The 22,574-nt window shown below is 48.7% G+C and overlaps 1 protein-coding gene across 1 annotated transcript; it reads left to right on the forward strand.

The window, feature by feature from the left end:
- The first annotated feature begins 3,909 nt into the window (after positions 1-3,909).
- ACTG2 (actin gamma 2, smooth muscle) lies at positions 3,910-22,035 on the forward strand. The gene is made up of 9 exons (XM_024211465.2): positions 3,910-3,967; positions 9,382-9,541; positions 14,333-14,461; positions 15,945-16,055; positions 16,845-16,929; positions 17,902-18,063; positions 18,700-18,891; positions 19,819-20,000; positions 21,797-22,035. The coding sequence occupies exons 2-9, from the start codon at positions 9,416-9,418 to the stop codon at positions 21,938-21,940; spliced, it is 1,131 nt and encodes a 376-aa protein (XP_024067233.1). The 5' UTR covers positions 3,910-3,967; positions 9,382-9,415; the 3' UTR covers positions 21,941-22,035.
- The last annotated feature ends 539 nt before the right edge of the window (positions 22,036-22,574 follow it).

Genomic DNA, 22,574 nt, shown 5'->3' on the forward strand with positions numbered 1-22,574 from the left:
AAGAAGAGCTCTGGGTGGCTCGAAAGCGTGTCTCTCACCCACAGAAGTTGATCCAATAAAAGATATTCCCTCCCCCACTGGAGCTGTATGTCTGTCTGGTGGGGAGCTACACGTCAGAATGCCCTTGAAGGATAGCTCCATGCTCACCCCAACAGTTTAAAGCATCCAGCAGTTGCAGGATTCAAGGAGGCTTGGCTCAAGGAGTTGAAAAATCAGAAGACTGCAAGGTGACCCTGCCTTTTGCCCAAGCCATGGCAGGAAGTCCTCTGAGGTCTTTAGAACTACTCTGTTCTTCTACTGAATGGGCCACACATGCTAGGCAATGGTCAGATCAGAGGTGGTGCCTAGGGCCGTAGTTTTTTTTTATTCAGAGAGGCAGCCCGTGGGACAACAGACATTCCAGTGCAGCAGAAGCTGCAGCAAGGGGGTTGAAATAGCAAATTTCCTTGCCTGGCCACTACAATAAATCCACTTTCCAAGAACTCTTGAGTTAGTGTTTAAGAGCATGGGACCTTCATCGTTGTGACTCTGCTGCCTCTCGTGTCTACTTGGAGCTCTTGCTATGGACCTCAGATCTTCTCTCCTCTAAGAGCACTGGCTCCTACCACTGTGAGCTAAAGGAGACTCTCCACTTAGCTTTTAGCAGTATGGGGCCAGGGACACACAACTGAGCCATTCTGAATCAGTCCAGCAGCAGACAATGGTATGTATTAGCCAGTTCACTGCAATCCACTATTACAAAGTGACAGAGGTGAGATCCCTTCGTATTATAAATGACTCTCATTTGTTTTGGAGTCCCGTGTAAGTGTTGCCCAGCTGTGGCTCACAGTAGGCAGTGTCGCCCACAGGCTATATGAGAGCACTTTATAATCCTAGAAAGGGACATACTCGTGTGTGCTTTATAAATAAATAGAAGCAGAGCGCATTGTTCAGCATACCAGATAATGGGCTGTTGTCATCTGAGTGATGGGGAAGCTGAATTTTCCAGCCAGGGAGACTCTGATATTGATGTACATTTGTGTGTCTGCCCTGGAGACCCATCACTGGAATCTGGTTTGAGTAAATTAAATCTGTTACTAATACTGATTAATAATCCCAATTCACCATCAGCACCCATATTTGTCTATTTCATCCACTGGCCGTGTCCTGCCGTAACCCTAGGTTGCAAGACCTCTCCAGCAGGGACTGTCTTTTTACTACATTTGTACAGCATCGAGCACAATGGACCCTGATCCTCAGCTGGATGCTATTGTGATACAGATAGGCATGGAGGGAAATCCCACTCTTTATTATCTAAGTGATTTAGGAGCACATGTCAATAGACCAACAAGCTTCCAAAGGGCTCAGCCAAGGTATTACAGGTGGGACTGGTACCACCTCCTGCCATTAAGGTTGTGCAACATTTCCCATGATCAGACCCTGTTATTAGCTGGTTATAACGTTATCAGACTTTAATCATTTGGGCTGAAATTCTCCAGGCTGGGGAGTCTGCCTCTGGCTGCATTTTCTTTTGGAAAATTTCAGCCAAAGCAGTTCAGCCATTTCCAAGGGTGAGATTAGAGAAAAATACATCGTTCTGCAATATGACTGATTTGTTCCCATCCTGAGTGCTGCATGAGGCACAGGTGGGGTCAGGGCCGGCGCTTCCATTTAGGTGACCTAGGCGGTCGCCTAGGGAGCCAGGATTTGGGGGGGCAGCATTTTGCCGCCCTTGACAGCAATTCAGCGGCGGGGGGTCCTTCCACGCTCCGGGTCTTCGGCGACAATTCTGCGGCGGGTCCTTCACTCGCTCCGGGACCCGCTGCCGAAGTGCCCCGAAGACCGGGAGCAAGGAAGGGCCCCCCCACCGCAGAATTTCCGACGACCGGGAGCGCGGAAGGACCCCCGCCTAGGGTGCCAAAAACCCTGGTGCTGCTCCTGGGTGGGGTGGAAAAACCAGTGTGTGATCATTTAATTGAAGACTGTGTTGTAATGCATGTGTAACACCCACAGAGCCCGGTTGTCAGCAGGTGAGATCGAACCTGGGGACTCCTGGAGCTTAGTGCATGAGCTTCTACTGCATGAGCTAAACGCCAACTGGCTCTTAGTGAAGGCTGTAGAGCAGACTCATTCATCTCTTTCTCTCTAAGTGGTCTCGGTGCCACTAGATGGGACAGAACACCACCCCCAGGAGGTGTGTGGGTTACACATATAGAGAACTGGGCTGAATTAAGATTACGCAGGCAATCTTAATTCTGGCATTTCCTAGCTTTTTTGAGTGCTTGACTTTACAGCTTTAATGTTCTTTTACCATAGTTTTGATCGGTCTAATATAGATAAAGATCATGCTGAAAAGGAGGAGCTTTGGGGAGGAACCAGCTCCATGCCCAGAACATTACGCTACACTTTGTTTTAAAGGTGAAGTTACATTTAACGCCACCTTGCAAAGGGTTGGATTTTTCCAGCCTCTTGGATGCAGAATTGCCATTAAAGTCCATGGGACCCCCATATACTGGACTTGGGTCTGAAATCTGATGCCTGTTCATTGCACATGCATGTTCAACCCCCCTGTAACTGCACGTTCTCTTGTTCTTTGCCTAGATGTGCTACTCTTGTGTACGTGTGGATTAGGCAAGTACACAAGTAGGCCCAGGGAACTTGCGAGTGCTGAGCGTGACGCGAGCGAGAGTTCGTAGGATCAGTCCTGTTTGACTGGCAGGGGGAGTATTTTGTTCTTTAACATCCTGCTAAATCTCAGGCCAGATCCCAGGTGGTGCATGTCTGCCTAGCCCCATGACTTCACTGGAGTTATGCTGCTGGCTTACACCAATTGAGCACCTGTCCCACTACAACCACCATACTGGACATGCTTCTGCTGACGTCATGGGGTTTTTTACTGACGATGTCAACGGCAGCGGGATTGGAGCCATTGTGTGGGATTGGCAGGTCTGTCGGCGGGATGGCGGACCACGATCTGCTCTCATGTGCAGCTGGTGTAAACCTGGAGGCACTCCAGTGACTTTAGTGCAGTAACTCTAGGATGGGTGGGCTGCGATAGGAGAATGCTGGAATTAAGTTGACAGCTCTAATAGAAGGGAGAATAATGTGATAATGGTGCTGACATGCTGGTATGTAATTCAGACTCTGAGCCACATCCAGCTCTTTTCTACCAGTGTAAATCCAGAGGCGTGATTCTGAAGTCCGTGGAGGTGCTCTGGATTTGCACCACATAGGTGGGCCAAATTCTGCTCACTTACACCCTGATAAAGTCTCGATATGCAATAGACTCAGGGCCGGCAGAACCTCGGTGACCTCAATGGAGCTTTATGCACGTACTGTGATCTTATTCCAGCATTAGACCCTAAATCACTGTCCACTTCTGTAAATCTGGAGTGACTCCGGAATCACATTGGTTTTTAACTGCCGGCTCACACCCCTAGTTTAAATAACCAAATAAATAGCCAGACCTGTCCAAGAGCTGCAGACAGCACCAAATTCCAATCATTGCTTTCAATGAAATACTTCCACTTCTCCAGCATTCCTCCTTTACTCTGAATTTTGAAGAGAGAGCGAGACCCACAGGCCAGACAGCCGAGGCCCCAATGCCATTCTTGGTATCTTTCTCTCTCCAGGAATTGTAGGTGACTCCACTTCCTTTTTGAATGTAGCTTATAAGGACTTGTGTGGACCTTGTTTATCAAAGTGTAGCATAAAAGGAACAGATTCACTAAGGGGGTGTTGCCTCCCAAATACTCTTGCATACATTTTTCTTATAATAATTAACTGTGCTTGGTTCTACCATGAGTCCGAGGTCAGTATAATGAAATAAAACACCTTATATGGCCATAGGGCTAACACACCATCAGTTAGCCTTTTTAGGGGCTCTGTTTAAGGAGGATCCGCCTCTGAGGTTTCATAGTCTGGCTGGTATTTATACCAAAGGCACATCAGAACGCAGTCCCAGAGGAAAGGAACTCTTGTGTACTTGGTGAGTACTGCAAAAGATCTATTCTCTCTTTGCTATCACAAGCCTTGCTAAGGTTCAGAAGGTCCATCTAGGGGCGAGATGGGACTCCTACAAGAATAATGTTGTTTTAATCGTGTCGCTGTTAAGTCACAGGCTCCGACTGCACCTGCAAACTGCTCCCAGCATGTGCCTTTTGGGGGGACTAGTGAGGAGGCTGTATCAGCAAAAGGGGAAGCAGCTGCATGGTCTCTTTCTTTGATCCTTTTAAATATGCATCATGTAGAGAGAGAAACTCTGGGACGCAGCATAATCTTAGTGTCTGTAGCTTTCAAGCAGAAAAGACTTTGCTGCCATTTTCCTAGAATGCCTGGAGAAGCCAGGCTGCATCTACGTTTTGGGCTGCTGTGATTTTAACGCTCATGTTGTTACAGTTCTGGTTTTGCAATAGGAAAGCTAACACAGCAGCAAAGTGGGCTGCTGTTAGGGCGCATTGTTTACAGCGTGTGTCCATGGCGCTTACAAACAGATGAAAAGACAGGCTGCAGAGCCCTATCCTGCAAGGTGCTGAGCCCCCTGGATGACACAGGCTTGTGTGACACAGGTGTGGGCCGGAGGGCAACACACACAAATCAGAACGTGGTGGGTGGGGCTGAAGAGCGGGGCACTCTCAGTTGTGGGGAAGGAGGGTTATTAATCTTATACACAGAACAGATCATTTGAGTTGATCAGTTTCGCCTGTTTCTTATTGGCCACTTGTTCTTAATAATGCTCTATTGTCTTCAGTGGGAACTGAAATTGACATGGCTCAGCGGTAAATGCTGACAGCTTTGTCTTCCCCCTCCTCTGGGCTGCATCTTATTGTAGGAGCTGCTCCACGTTGTCTCCAGACAGGAAGTGAAATGTTGGGAGTGGCCTTCTGCGAACCAGGAGTTGGGAAAACTATTTCCATTTTTGGGAAAGCCTGTGATGTAGCCTGTTTGTGTTTACTCGAGCCCCAGTGTGGTTTAGCTCAGGCTCTGATTCATGCTGATAAAAAATTATGGACATCAGGGACCGTTGCAAACTGGATAAAAGGAAAACTGCCTGTGTTTTTCAGAGAGCTGATACCTGCCTTCATGCCTCTGCGGTCTCTTATAACAGGGAATTTGTCTTGAAGGGGAATAGCAATATTCTCCGGGGAGAAACCGTAGTTGATAGGGCTGTTCAAAGTGGAGAAGTTAACCTCAGGAATGTAGGCTAGAGGCTGACGCTGGTTTCCACGGAAGCTATTAGGCTTACTCTAGACTGGCACCAGTGTAAATGAAATCAGCATCTAGTCCTCTGTCTTTCAGTGTTCTGGAGGAATAGATCAGTGTTACTGCTGCAGTTAAGGGGGAGGGTATGTTTACCCCATTGATGCTGCTAGGAAGCTGAGGTATTCCTCTCCCTTCTTCCCCCGCAACAGAATTGCCAATACTTTTATTTCTGCTTTGATCCCAAGGGGCTTTTCTAGAGAGATGTAAGGTTAAACGAAAGACAAAGGGTCAGATTCTGCCCTGATTTACAGCCATTTGAAGTCGGATTGGACCAGATTCTGATCTCAATTCCGTCAGCAAAAATCTAGCATCATTCCTATTGAAGGCGGTGGAACTGAAGAGAATCTGACTGACTACAGAAATATTTCACACATGTAGTGTGATTCCAGACCTCACACCATGCATGAATGTCTACAGAGGCATATCATATGCTACCAGTTGCACTGAAGTGTATATATTGCATTGACTGGACACGGGGGCCTAATTCTGATTACACTTATGCTAGCATGAATCAGGAGTAACTCATCTGTGACTGGCACAGGTAGATCAGAATCTGGGCTCGCATGCATTATTTTTGACCAATCATGTTAACTTCCTCATGCTTCTCTTTTTACAGTGGATTTTCCATTGGATGCTGGGGTGTAAAATATTATGCTTATTTCATGGGCAGGTCTTTTCCATCAGGGGTCACACTCAAAGCAAACTCTCACTGACTTTAGTGGGAGAGTTGCATGAGTAAGGACTGCAAGATTGATTATTATTTCTAGTCCTGTAGCATCCACCTGGCATTGGCCACACTTGGAGAAAGATGCAGCCTCTGCCCTGGGGAGCCTATTAGCTTTGCCACCTTTGGCTATGAATAAGGCCTCATGGACAGAGCACTGGTTTGGGACTCAGGATTGCCTCTGTTTCCCCATCTGTGAAATGATACTGTGAAATGATTCTTTGTAAATTGCTTTGGGATGGAGGGATGAAAAACGCTACATAAGACTGAGCACAGCATTATTATTGCTATTAACTTTTCTTTTAAAACCAAGCAGGCCCCCAAATTAGATACCCACGATGCATTAATTTAGTGTATCTAGATGATGGACTAGCCTTCTGCTTTAGGGAAGGATGAGCCATTTGGAATCAGTAGGTGTGACAGTAAAAGAGCTAGGACTCTGGCTGGAATTCAGTCTGGTTTGATTCATAGATTCTAAGGCCAGGAGGAACCATTCGTTCATCTAGGCTGGCAGGCCAGAGGACTTCATACAGTTTGTAGAAAATCCTCTCCAAACGCTTAAACAGGAGGGATAATTAGCCTGCCACTGCGCCTGAGTAATTCCTGGAACGACTGTTTTCCAGCAGTGGAAGAATGGTCGTGGGTGGGCAAATCCTCAGCTGATGTAAATGGACGTTGCTCCATTGGCGCTGCGGATCTGGCCCAGGGATTTTAAAAAGGCCTGAGGGAAGCAGTGAAATGTACATTAGCATGATTCCCCACAGGCTGTCCAGAAATGCTGCTAGGCTGCAAGTCATCTCCTTCCCCCATCTCTTCTGTTGTGGGCTACTCTGCAATGCTACCAGCTGGTCAGGAATCCCCTTCTGTAGCATCCCTTTGTGATGTGAGCTATGCGGTAGGTCTGGCATCCATCACAGGTAACTGCACTGAAGTGAGTGCCACGAGAGAAGACTCAAGCCCTGTATTTCTAATGTGCAGCTGCTTCCTGCTAACAGGTTCCTGGCCATAACAGCAGTACATTTAAACCAGGCATCTCCAATCTCCCCCCTTTGGCTGCCCATCAAGGGGTCAGCATTATCAAGTCCAGGGCAAATGAGGAAACTAACTCATTAAAAGACAATGAGCCGTTGTATGGCTGGCTTTGTTATTTATATACAAGGGACCGGATTCTGCTGTGTAATTTCAGAGCAACTCCTCTGACTTAAACTGAGTTATCCGGTTCATAGCACGAGCCCAGAGTCTCCCTGCACTTTGTGGCTGGAGACTTTTCTCCTCCAGGTGTTCAGCACTGTACATCTGGCGAGGTGTCAGTTGTACAAACTAACGCGCGTGCAATGCAGTTTAAAACAAAATACAAATCACTGGACCACGCACTGAGTGATGGACAGACAGGGCCTTGGGCCCATCTCTGGTTATATTGATGCCAATAGTGATGTTATTATGTCTGTGTTTAACATTTACCAATGGGCTGTAGTAAAAAGCCAACTAGGCTTGGAGACTTTTTATATTTCTGCCTGGTCTTGTATCAAAAGAAGCTCCTCCGAAGCTGGGCGGATGTTTAAAACCTATATCCAGCTCCACAGTGGATTATCTCCCTCTGAACCCTTGATTTATTTTTTCCTATTGCCAGCTAGGTACATGATGTTAAAACTCCCCCTTTAGCAGGTTCATTTCTAACATCTCTCTGATTCCCAGCCTTCTTGTGGGCCTTGTCTGTCAGACCAAGGACGTTCTCTCATCCAAGCTTCCAACCGTGAGAGCCGGACCCCCTTGACATTCCATTCACTACATAGCTGCCGTCAGCTGCAGAGTTTGCACCTCCTCATTGAGCTGGGTCCATCTGTTATGTCATGGACCACACCTCTTGAAGAGCCTCAACCTATGCTCACGTAAGTCAGTGGCAAAACTCCCATTGACTTCTGTAGTGCAGGCCCAATCAGCGTAGGGAAATGCTCAAAAGGAACTTCCTTAAAGGGAACGGGCTGAATCTTACTCTCCCTCCACTGCAACCCCATTGAAGTCCCTGGGATTCAATGGGACTTGCTGGTGCAGCTGAGAGAAGAATTGAGGCTAGTCTCCAAAGAGGACCCGTTGGAGCACCTTTAACAACATGCGCACGGTGCCCCAGTTTACCGTATCTCCTCCACATCTAGTTTCTGTGATTCACTCCCGGCCTCTGCAGGAAGGACCAGGACGGCAAATCAAACCTAGGTCTCTTGACTTGGCTTCCAAAGCGGCCCCTAAAAGGTGACTTTTGGGGGTGCCTGTTTAGTGCAGGCCTGTGACACCTGTGCTCTGGGCAAGGCCCAGGCATCCTCACTGCTTCCAAGTGCAACCCAAGGCATTGGCTGCAAGGTTTCGGAGCTGGCTACTTTAGAGGAAGCCTCTCTCCCCATGCTCCACCTCAGCAGCTGAGTCTAACTGAGGTGCTTCTCCTAACAGCTCTTAGGCATGAGCTGCTGAGAGCTGGAGGCAGGGTGACTGCAATGGAAGGTGGTAGAACGCTTCCCCTCTGGTTGGTCATCAGATCCAGAGTGGAAATAAGGTTAAGAACATTACATGTGAGAGTAATTAATCACTGGGCGTGGTGAAGTCTCCATCAGCTGGATTCTTTAAGTCAAGACTGGGTCTCTTTCTAGGAGATCAGCTCTAGGTCAAACCGGAGTTATGGACTAGATGAAGGACTCCCTGGGTGAGGCTTTCTGGGCTGTGTTCTGCAGGAAGCCAGGCTAGGGTGGTCGTAATGGTCCCTTCTGGCTTGAAAATGCAGCTTTTTGGGCGTGGCGTAAGGCTCATTTCATTTGGCTGAGCCTTTGCCAGAGGGTTCTAACCACTGGTGTAGCCTTTTCGTGACTGAATTTTCTGATTGATGAAAAATCATTTGTTTTATACGCCAAGGGGGCCCTGAAGTGACTGACACAGATAAAGCTGAGTGAATATAGACCCGGTGATCTGAATCTCTTATCTCCATCTCACCTGCCTCTGTATGTGACCAAATATATAGTCCGTAGGATCTTTGCATTCAGTAGGCCAGACCCATAGCGGAGGAAAATTGCTGTAACTTCATTGACCTCAGTAGAGCTACATGGATTCGCACCAGCTGGGGCTCTGGCTTCTTGCTTGTTATGTAGCTTTTATGAACTTGCTTTCTCAGTTGAACTCCTTGAAAATGTGGGGTTGGATTCTGCTCTCCCCTGTAGCATAGAATCATAGAATATCAGGGTTGGAAGGGACCTCAGGAGGTCATCTAGTCCAACCCCCTGCTCAAAGCAGGACCAATCCCCAACTAAATCACTCTGTTGACTCCTCTGCAGTCAGATGGGTGTAGCTGGGCATGGCATTCAGTCCAATCCTTGAATAGCCATTCAGAGCTGCATGTAATTTTTAACATTCCCCTTCATCTCTGCCTCTTCCAGGTGCCTCTGAATTCCAGCATCTCTCAGCTCCGCCATGTGTGAAGAGGAGACCACCGCCTTGGTCTGCGACAATGGCTCTGGGCTGTGCAAGGCTGGCTTTGCCGGCGATGATGCCCCACGCGCTGTCTTCCCATCCATAGTGGGTCGCCCTCGTCACCAGGTTTGTGCAGTACCTCAATGTCAGTCAACCCCCCCTACCCCCGGTAAGAAAATGCTGTCGGCCTGAGCCAAGAGGCATGAGGCAGTCCCATTTGAATCCAGGGGAATGCTGCATGGAAAACACTTGCACAATCTGGGCTGGGGTGAACTGAGCTCTTTCATGTTCATTGCATGTTGGGCTTGGACAATACCAGCCTGGTTGGTGACCCAGCCAGTCCATCCTAATCAGGCCCTAAAATCTGATTAATTGTTGGTCCACTTTTATATTACAGTTCCATGTGTCAAGGGTTAACACAGGATTAATAGGTGTTTTGATAAGTGGGTGATGAATTTTTTATAGAGTCCAAGAGGTTAGTGGGTTGCTTCTAGCTATCTAAAACATGTTCTGCTGATGTGCTGATAACCATCGCTAGCTCATGCCTAGAACGTGGTTGTAACATCTATGGGCAGGGACTGTCTTTTGGTTCTGTGTTTGTACAGCAATTCGCACCATGGGGGTGGGTTCATGACTAAGATTCCTATGGTAATACGACTAACAAAGGACAGGCCTGGGAGTCAGGACCCCGGGGTTCTGAGCACTGTGGCAGACTTTGGGCAAGTGGCTGAAGCCAATGTTTTTCATAAGCGATCTCTGATTTTTGCGTGCCCCAGTTCTTGAGTGCTGAATTTGACACGTCCCGGGGGCGAGCCAAAGAGGTGCTGAGCACCCGCCACTTCCATTGGCTTCGGCTGCAGTGGTGGGTGGTCAGCAGTTTGGGAAAAATTGGGCTTAAAGGGCCTTGAGTTGGGCCTCCAAAATGAGTGGGATGCTTCTGAGAACTTCCGTAACTGCTCCGTGCCTCAATTTACCCCTCTATAAAATGGGGCTGGGGCTGCCCTGCCTCCTAAGGAGCATTGTGAGGCTTAATGCAAAACACACTCCCTCGCCCCTCACCTCGGTAAACCAGTAACACCCAGGGAAACTGAGTCCCACCCCCTCCGCATGCAAACCCTTGAAACTCCACAGAAAACAAGAAAAACCCCCACTTCGTCACATGCTGTCAGGCCTGTCAGAAGCTTAGGCCAATCATGGAGGGACTAGGAAAGAAGTGGTTCTCTGGAAGTGAATTGTTTTGTAAGCAGTGCTGCGATTGGGGGATTTGATGGTGTTAGATTTAAATGCCAGCTCCACACTGACTCTGTTCCTGTCAAAGGTTGAATCTCGGATAGCGTCTGGCATGGATTACCAAGGCGGGGCCCGATAACAGTACATTGGTTGTCTGATCCCACTGGGGTTGATAGTAACTCAGCGTCCAGACCCAGAATGTAAAAGGGGGAGGAGCGCTGGGGTTGCTGCGAGAGCTGATTTGGGGGAAGAGAGCACAGTCCTTGGGGAGGAAGATTAAGGACTGTGAGCCTTTGGCCCGTGTGTTCATGAAAGCAAGGAGGATCCAGAAGGAAAGGTCTGCCCAGTGGAAGCCCTTTAAGGAATCTTATTGTTGTAAATTACTTTCTATGCGATACAACTAACTCTCAAGATGTGCACATCAGCCTCTTCCAATTGAACACATAGCCTTTCCCACCCTCAATCCTTCCTTCATGATCTCCCCCTGCTGCTCTTGTCTTGGCTTAGATCATAAAATCTTTAAGGCAGGGAGTCAGCCTGTTCTTGTTTGTTAATAAAGTACTGTGCACCTGTCTGGCACCATAGAAGTAGGGCCCCATTCTACGGCCACAGAACCTGCTGCGGAGTTCACCCCATGCTCAGATGACACTCCTGGGCTGTGTCCTGCTAGCCTGTCTTTCTCGGCATTATTGGCGTACTTGGCTAAAGTCCGGGGCAAGATGATAACAGGAGAGTCTGGACAGACACTGGGTATATGATCTCCTCCTGTCTGGAGCCTGAAGCCGACTTGAGACTGCCGTTGTCAGAGTGCTCCAGGATCTGTTTCTCATGATACACAGGGCGTTCAATCTTTCCGAAGCATTCAATATAGCTGATCGCTGGACTTTGCTTTACCACCTCCAGGGCAGGCTTTAGTCCTAGCTGATAAAACCATCCCGGTGGTAGTGAAACTGGGTGAATCCTCAATGGCCTGAAACTAAGATCATGGACTATGTTCTGATCTGAAAGCCACTCCAGGTCTCTGCTGATGTCAGTGGAGTTACTGTGAATTTAAAGATGGGGGGGGGGGTGGGTATGAGGGGGGAACCTTCTGATTTTTCTTTTTAATGGGAGGGCAGTTTTCTAGGATGAGCACGGTACGCTCTCCAGGCAGAGTCACATCCTAGGGGCTGGGTTGGCCCTGGTAACCCAATCGGTGGTGGTGGTAGCCTCAGTGTGTCTTTGTAACATTGCTTGCCGCATTCAGCATTCTACCTATGACACTGGCCAGCCTGCAGCTAACGCAGAAAGCTGCAGCCCAAGCGCTGGGCAGAATGCCAGCTGCCATCAGCCTGCTGCTCCTGCTGGCTGGCTTGGCACATGGATTGAGTCAGGGTTTTACAGCTCTGAGATGGGAGTATCTGTAGACCTGCTGGTGCCCTGTGTTGCATCTTGCCCCGGGATCTGAGGGAAGAGGGCTTTTACACCCAACGTTTGCAGAGCCAAGGTAGCTGCCTCTGATTGTTTAATCTACTTATTGTTACGTAGCTCCCACTGGCCTCAGAATGCTGGACAGGCATTTAACTAACCACCCCTCACAATGCCCCGGGGAAGCAGGTATCTTTATTATCTCCACTTTACAGATGGGAGCAAAGGAGAGGAGACAAATTGCACACTAACCCTGGCTCTGACACAGGTTTGAACCCAAGCCCCTCTTCCATCCACACACGTGATCATGGGCCCAGGGGGCCCACACTGAGATTGACCAATCAGGGCAAACTGCAAAGAATGGGGCAGACAATCCCCCAAACTGGTGGTTATTCTAATAATTAGATTCACCAAGCCAGCAACCAAACAGCTCCTACAATGCCTTACTGGTTACCCAGAAGCCAAAAATACAGTTCCCTTAAAACAATCCAGCCTGGGGCTCCCACCCAGACAACCAAGTCAAATATGATGAGCATTACTGAAAATCTTGTTCATTATATAAAAAGTTCTACCAATCCCAAAGGACCGGACACATTACCCCCCAGGTCAATAAATATTTCAGATCTTACCCAAATACACGCTTATAGCCAATTCTTATTAACTAAACTAAAATTTATTTAAAAAGAAAAGAGAGAGTATAGGTAAAAAGATCATGATACATACAGGCTTGAATAAAATTCTTAGGTCAGTTTCATAGTAGAGATGGTGAACTTTGGAGTTACAAAGAGTTCTTTCAGAATTAGTTCCATACGTTATAGTCCAATGTCCAGCTCCAGTCTGGATCACCCTGATATTGGACACCTTAGTCTTGCGACTGGCTCGGGTCAGCAGAGGACTCTGCTACGGGGGTTAGAGCCTGAGTCCCACTATGACTTGGGTCCAACCCTGTCACTTTGCAGTGTGGACGCAGCTCAAGCCACAGACCTGAGGCAGAAGGTCTGCCTGGCACAGTACGGACGCTTCAGCACAGCTGTGAGACCCAGGGCCAGCAATTGTAAACCCAGGTTTATAATGCAGTGTGGACGCTCAAGTGCAGGCTTTGAAACAGTGAGTCCGCAAGCCCGGGTCTGCAGAGCTGAGTTTACAATTTAGGGTGACCTAGAGTGACTAGACAGCAAGTGTGAAAAATAGGGACAGTGGGTGAGGGGTAATAGGAGCCTATATAAGAAAAAGCCCCAAAAATCGGGACTGTCCCTATAAAATCGTGACATCTGATCACCCTATTACAATGCAGTGTAGACAGATCCATACAGATTAAATGACAATGGCAAGGCTCCATAGCCAGTGGTAAGCCCTGATCCTGTTCTTTGCCGGACAGCAAAACTCCAATTGACCCCCATTGGGAGCAGGCTTGACTCCAGTGTCAGAGATGGAGTTGGGACTCAGGAGTTCCTGGTGCCCGGCCCCATGTTCAGTCCGCTGGACCTTGCTGCTGCTGTATCATTCTGCCAACGCCATGGGAGGTTTTTAATGTTGTTTCATTCCCATGTGTAAAAGTATCAGGGTTGCTGCAAAAGAAGGGTGTTCTAAGGGCCAAATGTATCATAGAATCATAGAATATCAGGGTTGGAAGGGACCTCAGGAGGTCATCTAGTCCAACCCCCTGCTCAAAGCAGGACCAATCCCCAACTAAATCATCCCTGATGTAAATCCATGGTAGGTAACAGATGAATTTGGCCATAAAAACGATTATTGATTGGGTCTCATTCTCCGCTGGGCTGTGCTGGTGTGAATCTGGAGTAACTCCAAAGCAGCTCTATGGATTCCAGACTAACCCGCGATCAGGATCTGGCCTTAAACCATTTCTAAGGGCCTGATTCTGATACTGTTGCTGCTCCATGGAGGGACGCCTGCCTACACTGTGAATTTGCCCCAATTTCAGCCACTGATACAGCGACATCAGTGTAGACAGGCTGCGCTGCAATTTGCACTGGCACAGCTCACCTCAGTTTCAAGCAGGAATAAACTCCACAGGTGCAAATAGTGGCTGAATAACGCCTTCATCTGGGAATAGTCTCATTAGAGCCCATTAGTTTGGCCCTAAGGTTGGACTGAATGAAAACTGAGCAAGAACCTCAGGTTTTGCCCAATATTTCTGCTGTCGACGATGGTACGATAAATAGGCGTATGGATCAGTGTGCGTATCTGAGCTACTGGACAGTTTTCTTCTGCCCCATGGAGGCAAACTTGGCAGTTAACATCTCCCTTGTTGTTTTCTAGGGTGTGATGGTGGGGATGGGCCAGAAAGACAGCTACGTAGGGGACGAGGCTCAAAGCAAGAGAGGAATCCTTACTCTCAAGTACCCCATCGAACATGGCATCATCACCAACTGGGACGACATGGAGAAGGTAGGGCGGGGAGCTCTTGTTCTCCTTTGGACTCAATCGGCCAAAAAAAACCACCAAACTTTCTCCACTGTTATTTTTCAAATGGTTTTGATCATTTGCCTTTAAGAATCCCACTCTTCTGTGGAGTCAAATGGAAAAACCAGTGAGCCAGTCAAGGGTTATTTTAATTTTCCTTTCCTAATTTCAAAATGTACTCGCGTCACTCGCTGGAGATGGTGTTGCAAGTCCCCCGTCTGCGCCTGATCTCGGAGGATGAGTTTAACATTCCCCGCGAGAGAGGCTGGCTCTTTGGCTCAAGCTGTAGCAGCTCGCACTATTAGCTCTGGCGGTCCCCAGCGTGTCGGCCAATGACTGTGGCGGTGACACTTGCATGAATTTTTTATTGTTGGGTCCAACACCGAAGTCCTTCCATTGTACATCAGCTGTGGCCAATGCAAGACTGTTTTCTACAGCATTTACATAACAGCCTCCTCTGTGGGTCATCAGCAAGGGTTGAATCCTTTACCCTTTATCTCCAAACCACAGGCCTCTACCGCTTGAGCTAAAGGAATGACTCCATCAATTGCTGCCGGTAATAGGCTGTTATCCGCCATGGGAGCCAGCCATTAGAGGGGGACATGGCACACTTCATGGGTGTATTACACAGATGCTATAATGATGGCAGCTACAGAAACCTCTCTGATTTTCAGGGCTTTATCCAATCTGCTGCCCCATTCATTGGGGAGATGACTTCACAGACTCGGGAAGTGTTTCCTGACATACAGCCAGTATTCCCCTTTGCTTAACGTTCTCTTATCTCTCCTAGGTGTTCCCCCCTGAACCATCCTAATCAATCCCTCTCATTCCATGTGGCTTACACACCTGTTGGATGGTCATACCCCCCCACCCCCACTGTAGACCCCAGCTTGTATTTTAGCCCAGCTGTACCAATTCATTTCCATTTTATCATAAATCAAACCCTCAGTTTTAATTTCAGACCTGGGTGGGTGGATGGAGGTAGGACTGGGTCCCAAAATCTGAGCCCTGTTGACTCTTTGCTTCACTCCTGAGCTGCAGTCTCGTGTCTGCATTCTAGCTGCAGTTTAATTCTGGGCTGAAAGGGTTAATGTGGATGAGTCTGGATTTTCCAGCTCAGGCCCATTTCTAGACCGAAGTCTGGTCCATGCTGTGGCTTTACCCAGCTTCCAGTCACCAGCATAGCTACACTGCTGCCTACCCCTGGTGTGGACAGGGCAAAGCCACCACATGCACCAGTTGCATTTACATCTGCTTTAAACTGGGGTAAGCTGCGTCAGTGCAAGTTTCAGTTTAGCCATTGTACACAAGCAGTTTGCCCCGGTGCAGCTGCACTGATGGCTGAAACTGGTGCAAATCCCCAGTGCAGACAGACCCATATCCATTCCCTCCATGGAGCCAGTTAGAAGAACTGATCCTTCAGCATGGAGTCTGAGCTACCATTGTCGTTTTGTCTCCTCCGGCCTAGATCTGGCACCACTCTTTCTACAATGAATTACGAGTGGCTCCGGAAGAACACCCCACCCTTCTCACAGAAGCGCCCCTGAACCCCAAGGCGAACCGTGAGAAGATGACCCAGGTAAAACATCAACTTCCTGGAATGTTCCCTCCACTAGTCTCATGGTAGGCACTGTCCCATCTGGGGGGAAATCCAACCAGACTGTATACTGGTGGAGGGGGGGAGGACTCCTGCTCTTCTGGAGTCCCTGAAAAATCTTTAGTGTGTTGGGATCTGAGAAGCTAGATCCGTAGTTGAAGAGCTTTGCTTTAGCTGCCTGATGTCCAGCCTTTGCTGATATCATTGGTGGAGAAAAATGGTCCACAACTGGTTAGATGGCAAACGCCAACTCGATCCCCTCTCGGAAGTTATATGGAGAAATACAGCTGAGCTGTGGGAGGTGCTGGTCCATCTGTAGAATGGGATGCCCTTAGATCTTACTCTTAGCTATGGGTGAGGTCCCCTAGCCACACCATGCGGAGAATATCCATAACTAGCACACTTGTGGAAGCAGATCCGGAACCCAGAGGTTCTGCTGTTGCAGTGGATGATGTAATTCTCTGTTTACCCAGCCAAGCCCCACCCCAGATGGCGGTTGAAGAGTTTGGATACCGAAAACTCAACCTGCGTTCACTGGGCTATTGGGTGCATTGTGGGACCCAACCGCTGCAGGTGTTTCTGTGATGACAGCAGCATGTCTTGCATTTCAGCACCCTCCTATCTCTAGATTGGTGTGTGTACGCACGCACGCATTGGATGTCGCGCAGAGTCAGCAATGCACTTCGGGATGCATTGCATGTAAATGTGCTGCGTGCATTCCACATCCGGCGATGCACTGACCTTGAACATTTGAATCGGAATTCTTTTCAGATCATGTTTGAAACCTTTAACGTCCCCGCCATGTACGTTGCAATCCAAGCTGTGTTGTCCCTTTATGCGTCTGGCCGTACTACTGGTGAGTAGTTCTCTTCCCTCCTCTTCCACTGATGACGCGTATGTGCTGTCGGCTTGATTTTGCAGACGTGCCGGGCACCCACAATTCTCACTGAATTCAGTGGGAGCTGCATTTTCTCAGGACCGTTTAAATCCACTACTGGGTAGACACCCAAACTATTGGTCCGCCTAAATCCTGCTCTTTTGGGGAGCAACTCTGAGACGGAGCAGGGATGCTGGCAGCTGCGTCCCCTATAATAGATCTCCTGATGGCACAGAGTAAGCTTTCTTATAGTAGGCCAGGGGGCCTTGGTGCAGCACATATTGCTGCTCCTCCAGGCAAGAGCACAGCATGACCTAAGCTGCTGCTGGCTAGAACTTGTTAGTGACGTCAGAGTCTGTGTTAGCCAGCTGGGAGGGCAAAGGCAGGCAAACCCTTCCATTTGAACACATCCCCTTGGTGTACAGGCTGGCACGGTTGCCAGGGATATCTATCCATGCATCACGAAGTTATTCTAACTTCCTGCTACCATCCCCCTCTTTTACATACCGGAGCAGAGGATTTAGCCCTGCTGGGGGCAAAAGTATTTTCAATCAAATGCCCCTCTTTGCCAATCTAAGGTATTTAGATAGGTAGAGATCTGAGGGCCTCACACACTTTAACATATTTATCCTCAGATGCCCCTGTGAGGCAGGGCAGTGCTGTTATCCCCATTGTACAGACAGGGAATTGAGGCACAGAACGATTTGTTCAAGGTCACACGGGAAGGCTGGGGTGGAACCGGGATTTGAACCTGCGTTTCCCATGTCCTATGCTAGTGCCCCAACCACTGGACCCTATTTCCTCTCTGAAAAGCTTGGCTTGTTGCGAGGAGTGAATTATGATGTTAATAACTGAGGCACGCATTTCTCTTTGCTCGCTGCATGTAAGAGAGATGCAGGGCCGGCAGATCCACGGACCGTCTTTTAACTCCGCTCTTTCCATTGTCTCCAGGTATCGTTCTGGACTCCGGGGATGGTGTCACTCACAACGTCCCTATCTATGAAGGATACGCTCTGCCCCACGCGATCATGCGCCTTGACCTGGCTGGTCGCGATCTTACGGACTACCTCATGAAGATCCTCACGGAGAGAGGCTACTCTTTCGTCACCACTGGTACGAAGGGGAGCGTTTGGTCTGGTCTCTGTGGGTTCGGCACAGTGACCGGAGAGAAGGTGCCCTCAGTATCTAGAGGGAGTGGGGAAGATTCTGATCGCATTACAGCCACCTCTGTTGTCTGATCACCTCCATTGTCTCATGAGACAACAGGGCGCTAGCGGGTGACATGAGACTTGTGAGTCGGGGGGGCAAAAGGAGGTCATAGATGTGGGACAATATTTAATGACGACACAGTTCTCTGCTGGCAGAGGTCACATCTCATGACATCAGGCCAGACTAAATTTATAAAGTTTAAGGCCAGAAGGGATCATCTAGTCTGACCTTCAGTATATCACAGACCATTCAGTTGTCTCCAGTTACCCCTGTATTGAGCCCAATAACTTGTGTTTGGCTAAAGCATCTTCCAGAAAGGCATCTAGACTTGATTTGCAGACCCCAAGAGACAGAGAATCCACCACTTCTCTGGGTAGCTTGTTCCCCTGGTTAATCAACTCTCACTGTTAAATGAAAATGGGCCCTGTAGTTCTGACAGCTCTGCTCCACCACTGCTTGGTGCTCCCTACCCTTGCCCCAGTGGAATGGAGACCGTGTCCCAGCTGCGTAGCTAACAGCGCTTGCTCCTGTCTTCCACAGCCGAACGAGAAATCGTGCGTGACATCAAGGAGAAGCTGTGCTACGTGGCCCTGGACTTCGAAAACGAGATGGCCACAGCTGCATCTTCCTCCTCCCTAGAGAAGAGCTACGAGCTGCCTGACGGTCAGGTTATCACCATTGGCAACGAGCGTTTCCGTTGCCCGGAAACCCTCTTCCAACCGTCCTTCATTGGTGAGGGTCCATTCCATCGCATCCTCTTTTCATTTAAAGATTCTGCAACTTTCAGATCTGGATCCAGAGTGTGAGGCTGTTTGGATCTGAGGGGTTGAGTAGAGCCCATTTCTAAATATATTCACTGATACGGCGGGAGAAGGGCAAAGGGCGGGTAGGTTGGTTGGGTTATTTATTTTTTCCATCCGTTTAAATACTGGGACAGATGGGATGGGGATATACTAGTAACATCTTCCCCCACCCTTCTACAGTCCATATTTTCCACGGTGGGACTCTCTCTTGTAAATGCTTGAGGCAAATTTAAGAGGGTGCAATTCCTCAGGTGACTGTGGTTTGTTTTCTCTTCTAATTGCCATGAATAGGAGAAAAGGAGGAGGGCCAGACTCTGCTCCTTATGTGGCTTCACGGCAAATGTCACTGAAAGGGTCACTGGTGTACATGACAGCAGAGCTTGGCCTTTGGGTTTAATTAGAACCTCTCAGCCTGGGGATAGAAGATGCACCCATTGCTACACAATAGAGAGTGCATAGATATTATTTGTATTGCTGTGGTGCTCAGGTGCTAGGTGCTGTACAAATGCAAAACCAAAAAACAGTCCCTAAAGAGTTCACAATCTAAGTACAGAGGCTGGATTTGCTGCTTGACCCTAGGCCGGTCTGTCACTTATATAAAGCACTGATCACTGTAGTAACTATTCATAGGCCTGTGTAAAGCAACCACCCCACTAGCTAGGTGCACATGAAGATTCAGGTTATAAGGGAAGAAGGTTATGTATGCATTGATGTCCTGATGCACCTCCCATTGCAATCAATGGAGCAACTCCCACGGACTCCAGATGGAGACGGGTCAGGCTTTGAAGGAAGAAAGGTGCTGGTGAGCAGTCTCTGTCTGTGTAACACAACACTGATCATGTGCTGCTTCCCCCAGGCATGGAGTCTGCTGGAATTCACGAGACCACCTACAACTCCATCATGAAGTGCGACATCGACATCCGTAAGGACCTGTACGCCAACAACGTCCTTTCCGGGGGCACCACCATGTACCCTGGGATCGCGGACAGGATGCAAAAGGAAATCACAGCCTTGGCTCCAAGCACAATGAAGATTAAAGTACGTCTTAGTTATTGGCTGCTAGGCAGCGCGTTGGTCGTCTCTCTCCCTACAACCAGCGGTTCTCAGGACCCCAAAGTGGGTTGTGACTCCATTAGAGAGCTGGTGTTAGACTTGCTGGGCCGCACCGCCTGGCGCAAAAGCCGAAGCCGGGGGGTTTCAGCCCTGGATGGTGGGGCTCAGGTTACAGGCTCCCCGCTTTGGCTTTGTCCCCCCGACCCTGCCAGAGGCGGCGGGGCTCGGGCAGGCTCAGGCTTCGGTCCCCCCTTCTGGGGTCGTGTAGTAATGTTTGTTGTCAGAAGGGGGTCCGGGTGCAATGAAGTTTGAGATCCCCTGCCCTACACGAACCACCTACAACTTGATCATGCAGAGTTACTTCAGAAAAAGTTGGGCAGTAAAACTTTTCCCATTGAGACTAAATCAAAATATCCATGTAGATCCTTTGTTTTCCCACATTTTGAAGGTTGTCCGGATGACCAGCATTTCACATCCATAGTTTGATCCCCTTTGTTCCATTAACTCACACAACTGAGCATGACCCTCTGCTACGTAGGCAGAAGTCACCTTTTATTAACAAAGTAGGACCATTCTGTGACTCTTTCTCATACAAACTTTCCACTGTGTTCAGTATTGCGGAGCCATGCAGTGCATAGCTTGGCCCAAAAGTTTCTAACTCCAGAAAGCTGCTTGTTAATACTACAGGGGAAGATTTAATATGAAGCAAATAAGGGACTTTCAATGGGACTTATTATTATTTGTGAATTGTCTCACCAGAGCCTCTAGAAGCCCTAGTCATTTGGCCTAATCTTGGTTACTGGGTTTGGTAGCCTGTAACATACAGAGGGTCTGACTAGATGATCATAGAATATTAGGGTTGGAAGGGATCTCAGGAGGTCATCTAGTCCCAACCCCCTGCTCAAAGCAGGACTAATCCCCAAACTCCTAAATGTCCCCCTTAAGGATTGAACTAATAAGCCTGGGGTTAGTAGGCCAATGCTCAAACCACTGAGCTATCCCTCCCCCCCCGACAGACAGCTGGTCCTGTTTGGCCTTAAACTCTCTGGACCAGGAACCATTTTGCTTGGGGCTGTACAAACACAGACAAAAAGACAGTCCCTGTCCCAAAGAGCCTGTGGTCCTAAAGCTCTTAGGAACTGTAAACAAATTTCTCCTGTAGCTTATAAGGAGAAGTAATTACCTACCACTGAGTCCAAGTCCGCACAGACAGTAACAGAAACTGGTTTGCTTTTTATGGGTCCAATCCTGTGAGGTGGGGCATGCCCTTAGGGCCTGATCCAAAGTCAGGTGGAGTCGGTGGAAAAACTCCCATTGATTTCAATGACCTTTGCGTCAGGCCCTCCCCTTGCATTCAGCCCAATGAGAATGGAGGGCGCTCAGCACTTTGCTGGGTCAGACCTGTCTGTCTAAGGCCATGTCCACACTACAACTCCGGTTGTCGCTGTGCTGCTGCAGTGTAGATGCTTCCTACACGCCGGAACGGGTTTTTCTGTCACTGTAGTTAATCCATCTCTCCGAGAGGCTGTGGGTAGATCGACGGAAGAGTTCTTCCAGCACCCTAGCCGCGTCTACACTGGGGGTTAGTTCGACCTAACTATGGGGCTCAGGGTGTGAAATTTTTCACAGCCCCGAGCGATGTAGCTAAGTCAATCTAATTTTTAAGCGTAGACCAGCTCTTAGTCTGTATGTCTAGGTATCCGTACCATAACTGTGGCTTCTGGAAGTGCGCAGCCGTGTTTCACCTTGTAACCGGATCCTGTCTGCAATTGTTTCGACAGATCATCGCCCCCCCTGAACGTAAATACTCCGTCTGGATTGGAGGCTCCATCCTGGCCTCTCTCTCCACCTTCCAGCAGATGTGGATCAGCAAACCGGAATACGACGAGGCTGGCCCTTCCATTGTCCACAGGAAGTGCTTCTAAGGACAGAGCGCCCGTTCTTCAGGACCTCGGGTGCTTCCCGGTTCCTTCTCTCCCTTTGCAATTATTTCTAACCATTTAAAAAGCATTAAAACTTTTTTTTCACGCCTTCCCTGCATGTGGTGCTTTGTTCCCTGCCTTCCCGGCAGGCTGTGGGACTGCACTTCAATGGGTGATCTTCTTTGTAGGATGGGGGTGGGGGCAGGGGGTTTAAAGCTGCGATCAGAGAATAAGAATGGGCGAACAGCTGCAGGATCTAGCATCCTTGGTGCAGGCCAGAGCCCCAGTTCAGCTGCGCACAATTGCCTTGTAGCATTGTTTGTTTGTCCACCCCTTTGAAGAATTACCTGTTTATCATGACAATACTCCTTTCAAAATTGGCCCATGTCTCCCATTCAGCCTCTTTCTGATGAGGGTGTAATTTCCATATCAAAGTTTGCACGGGTGGCGGTAGGGGTGGGGATTCATAAGGGTCCTTCTAGGGTAGTGTTCCTCAACTAGGGGGGTAGGCCCACCTAGGAAGGAGGACAGAGACCAATTTGGGAGTGGGGGGAGGTCATGGGCCAAAGGAAGTGGGAGGAGGGAAAACTGAGTGAGTGATGGTACCCCTAACTTTCCCTCCCTCAGCACACTTACT

The sequence above is a fragment of the Terrapene carolina genome, unplaced genomic scaffold (genome assembly GCF_002925995.2).
Source record: "Terrapene carolina triunguis isolate 2854851 unplaced genomic scaffold, T_m_triunguis-2.0 Scaffold53, whole genome shotgun sequence".
Lineage (NCBI taxonomy): Eukaryota > Metazoa > Chordata > Testudines > Emydidae > Terrapene > Terrapene triunguis.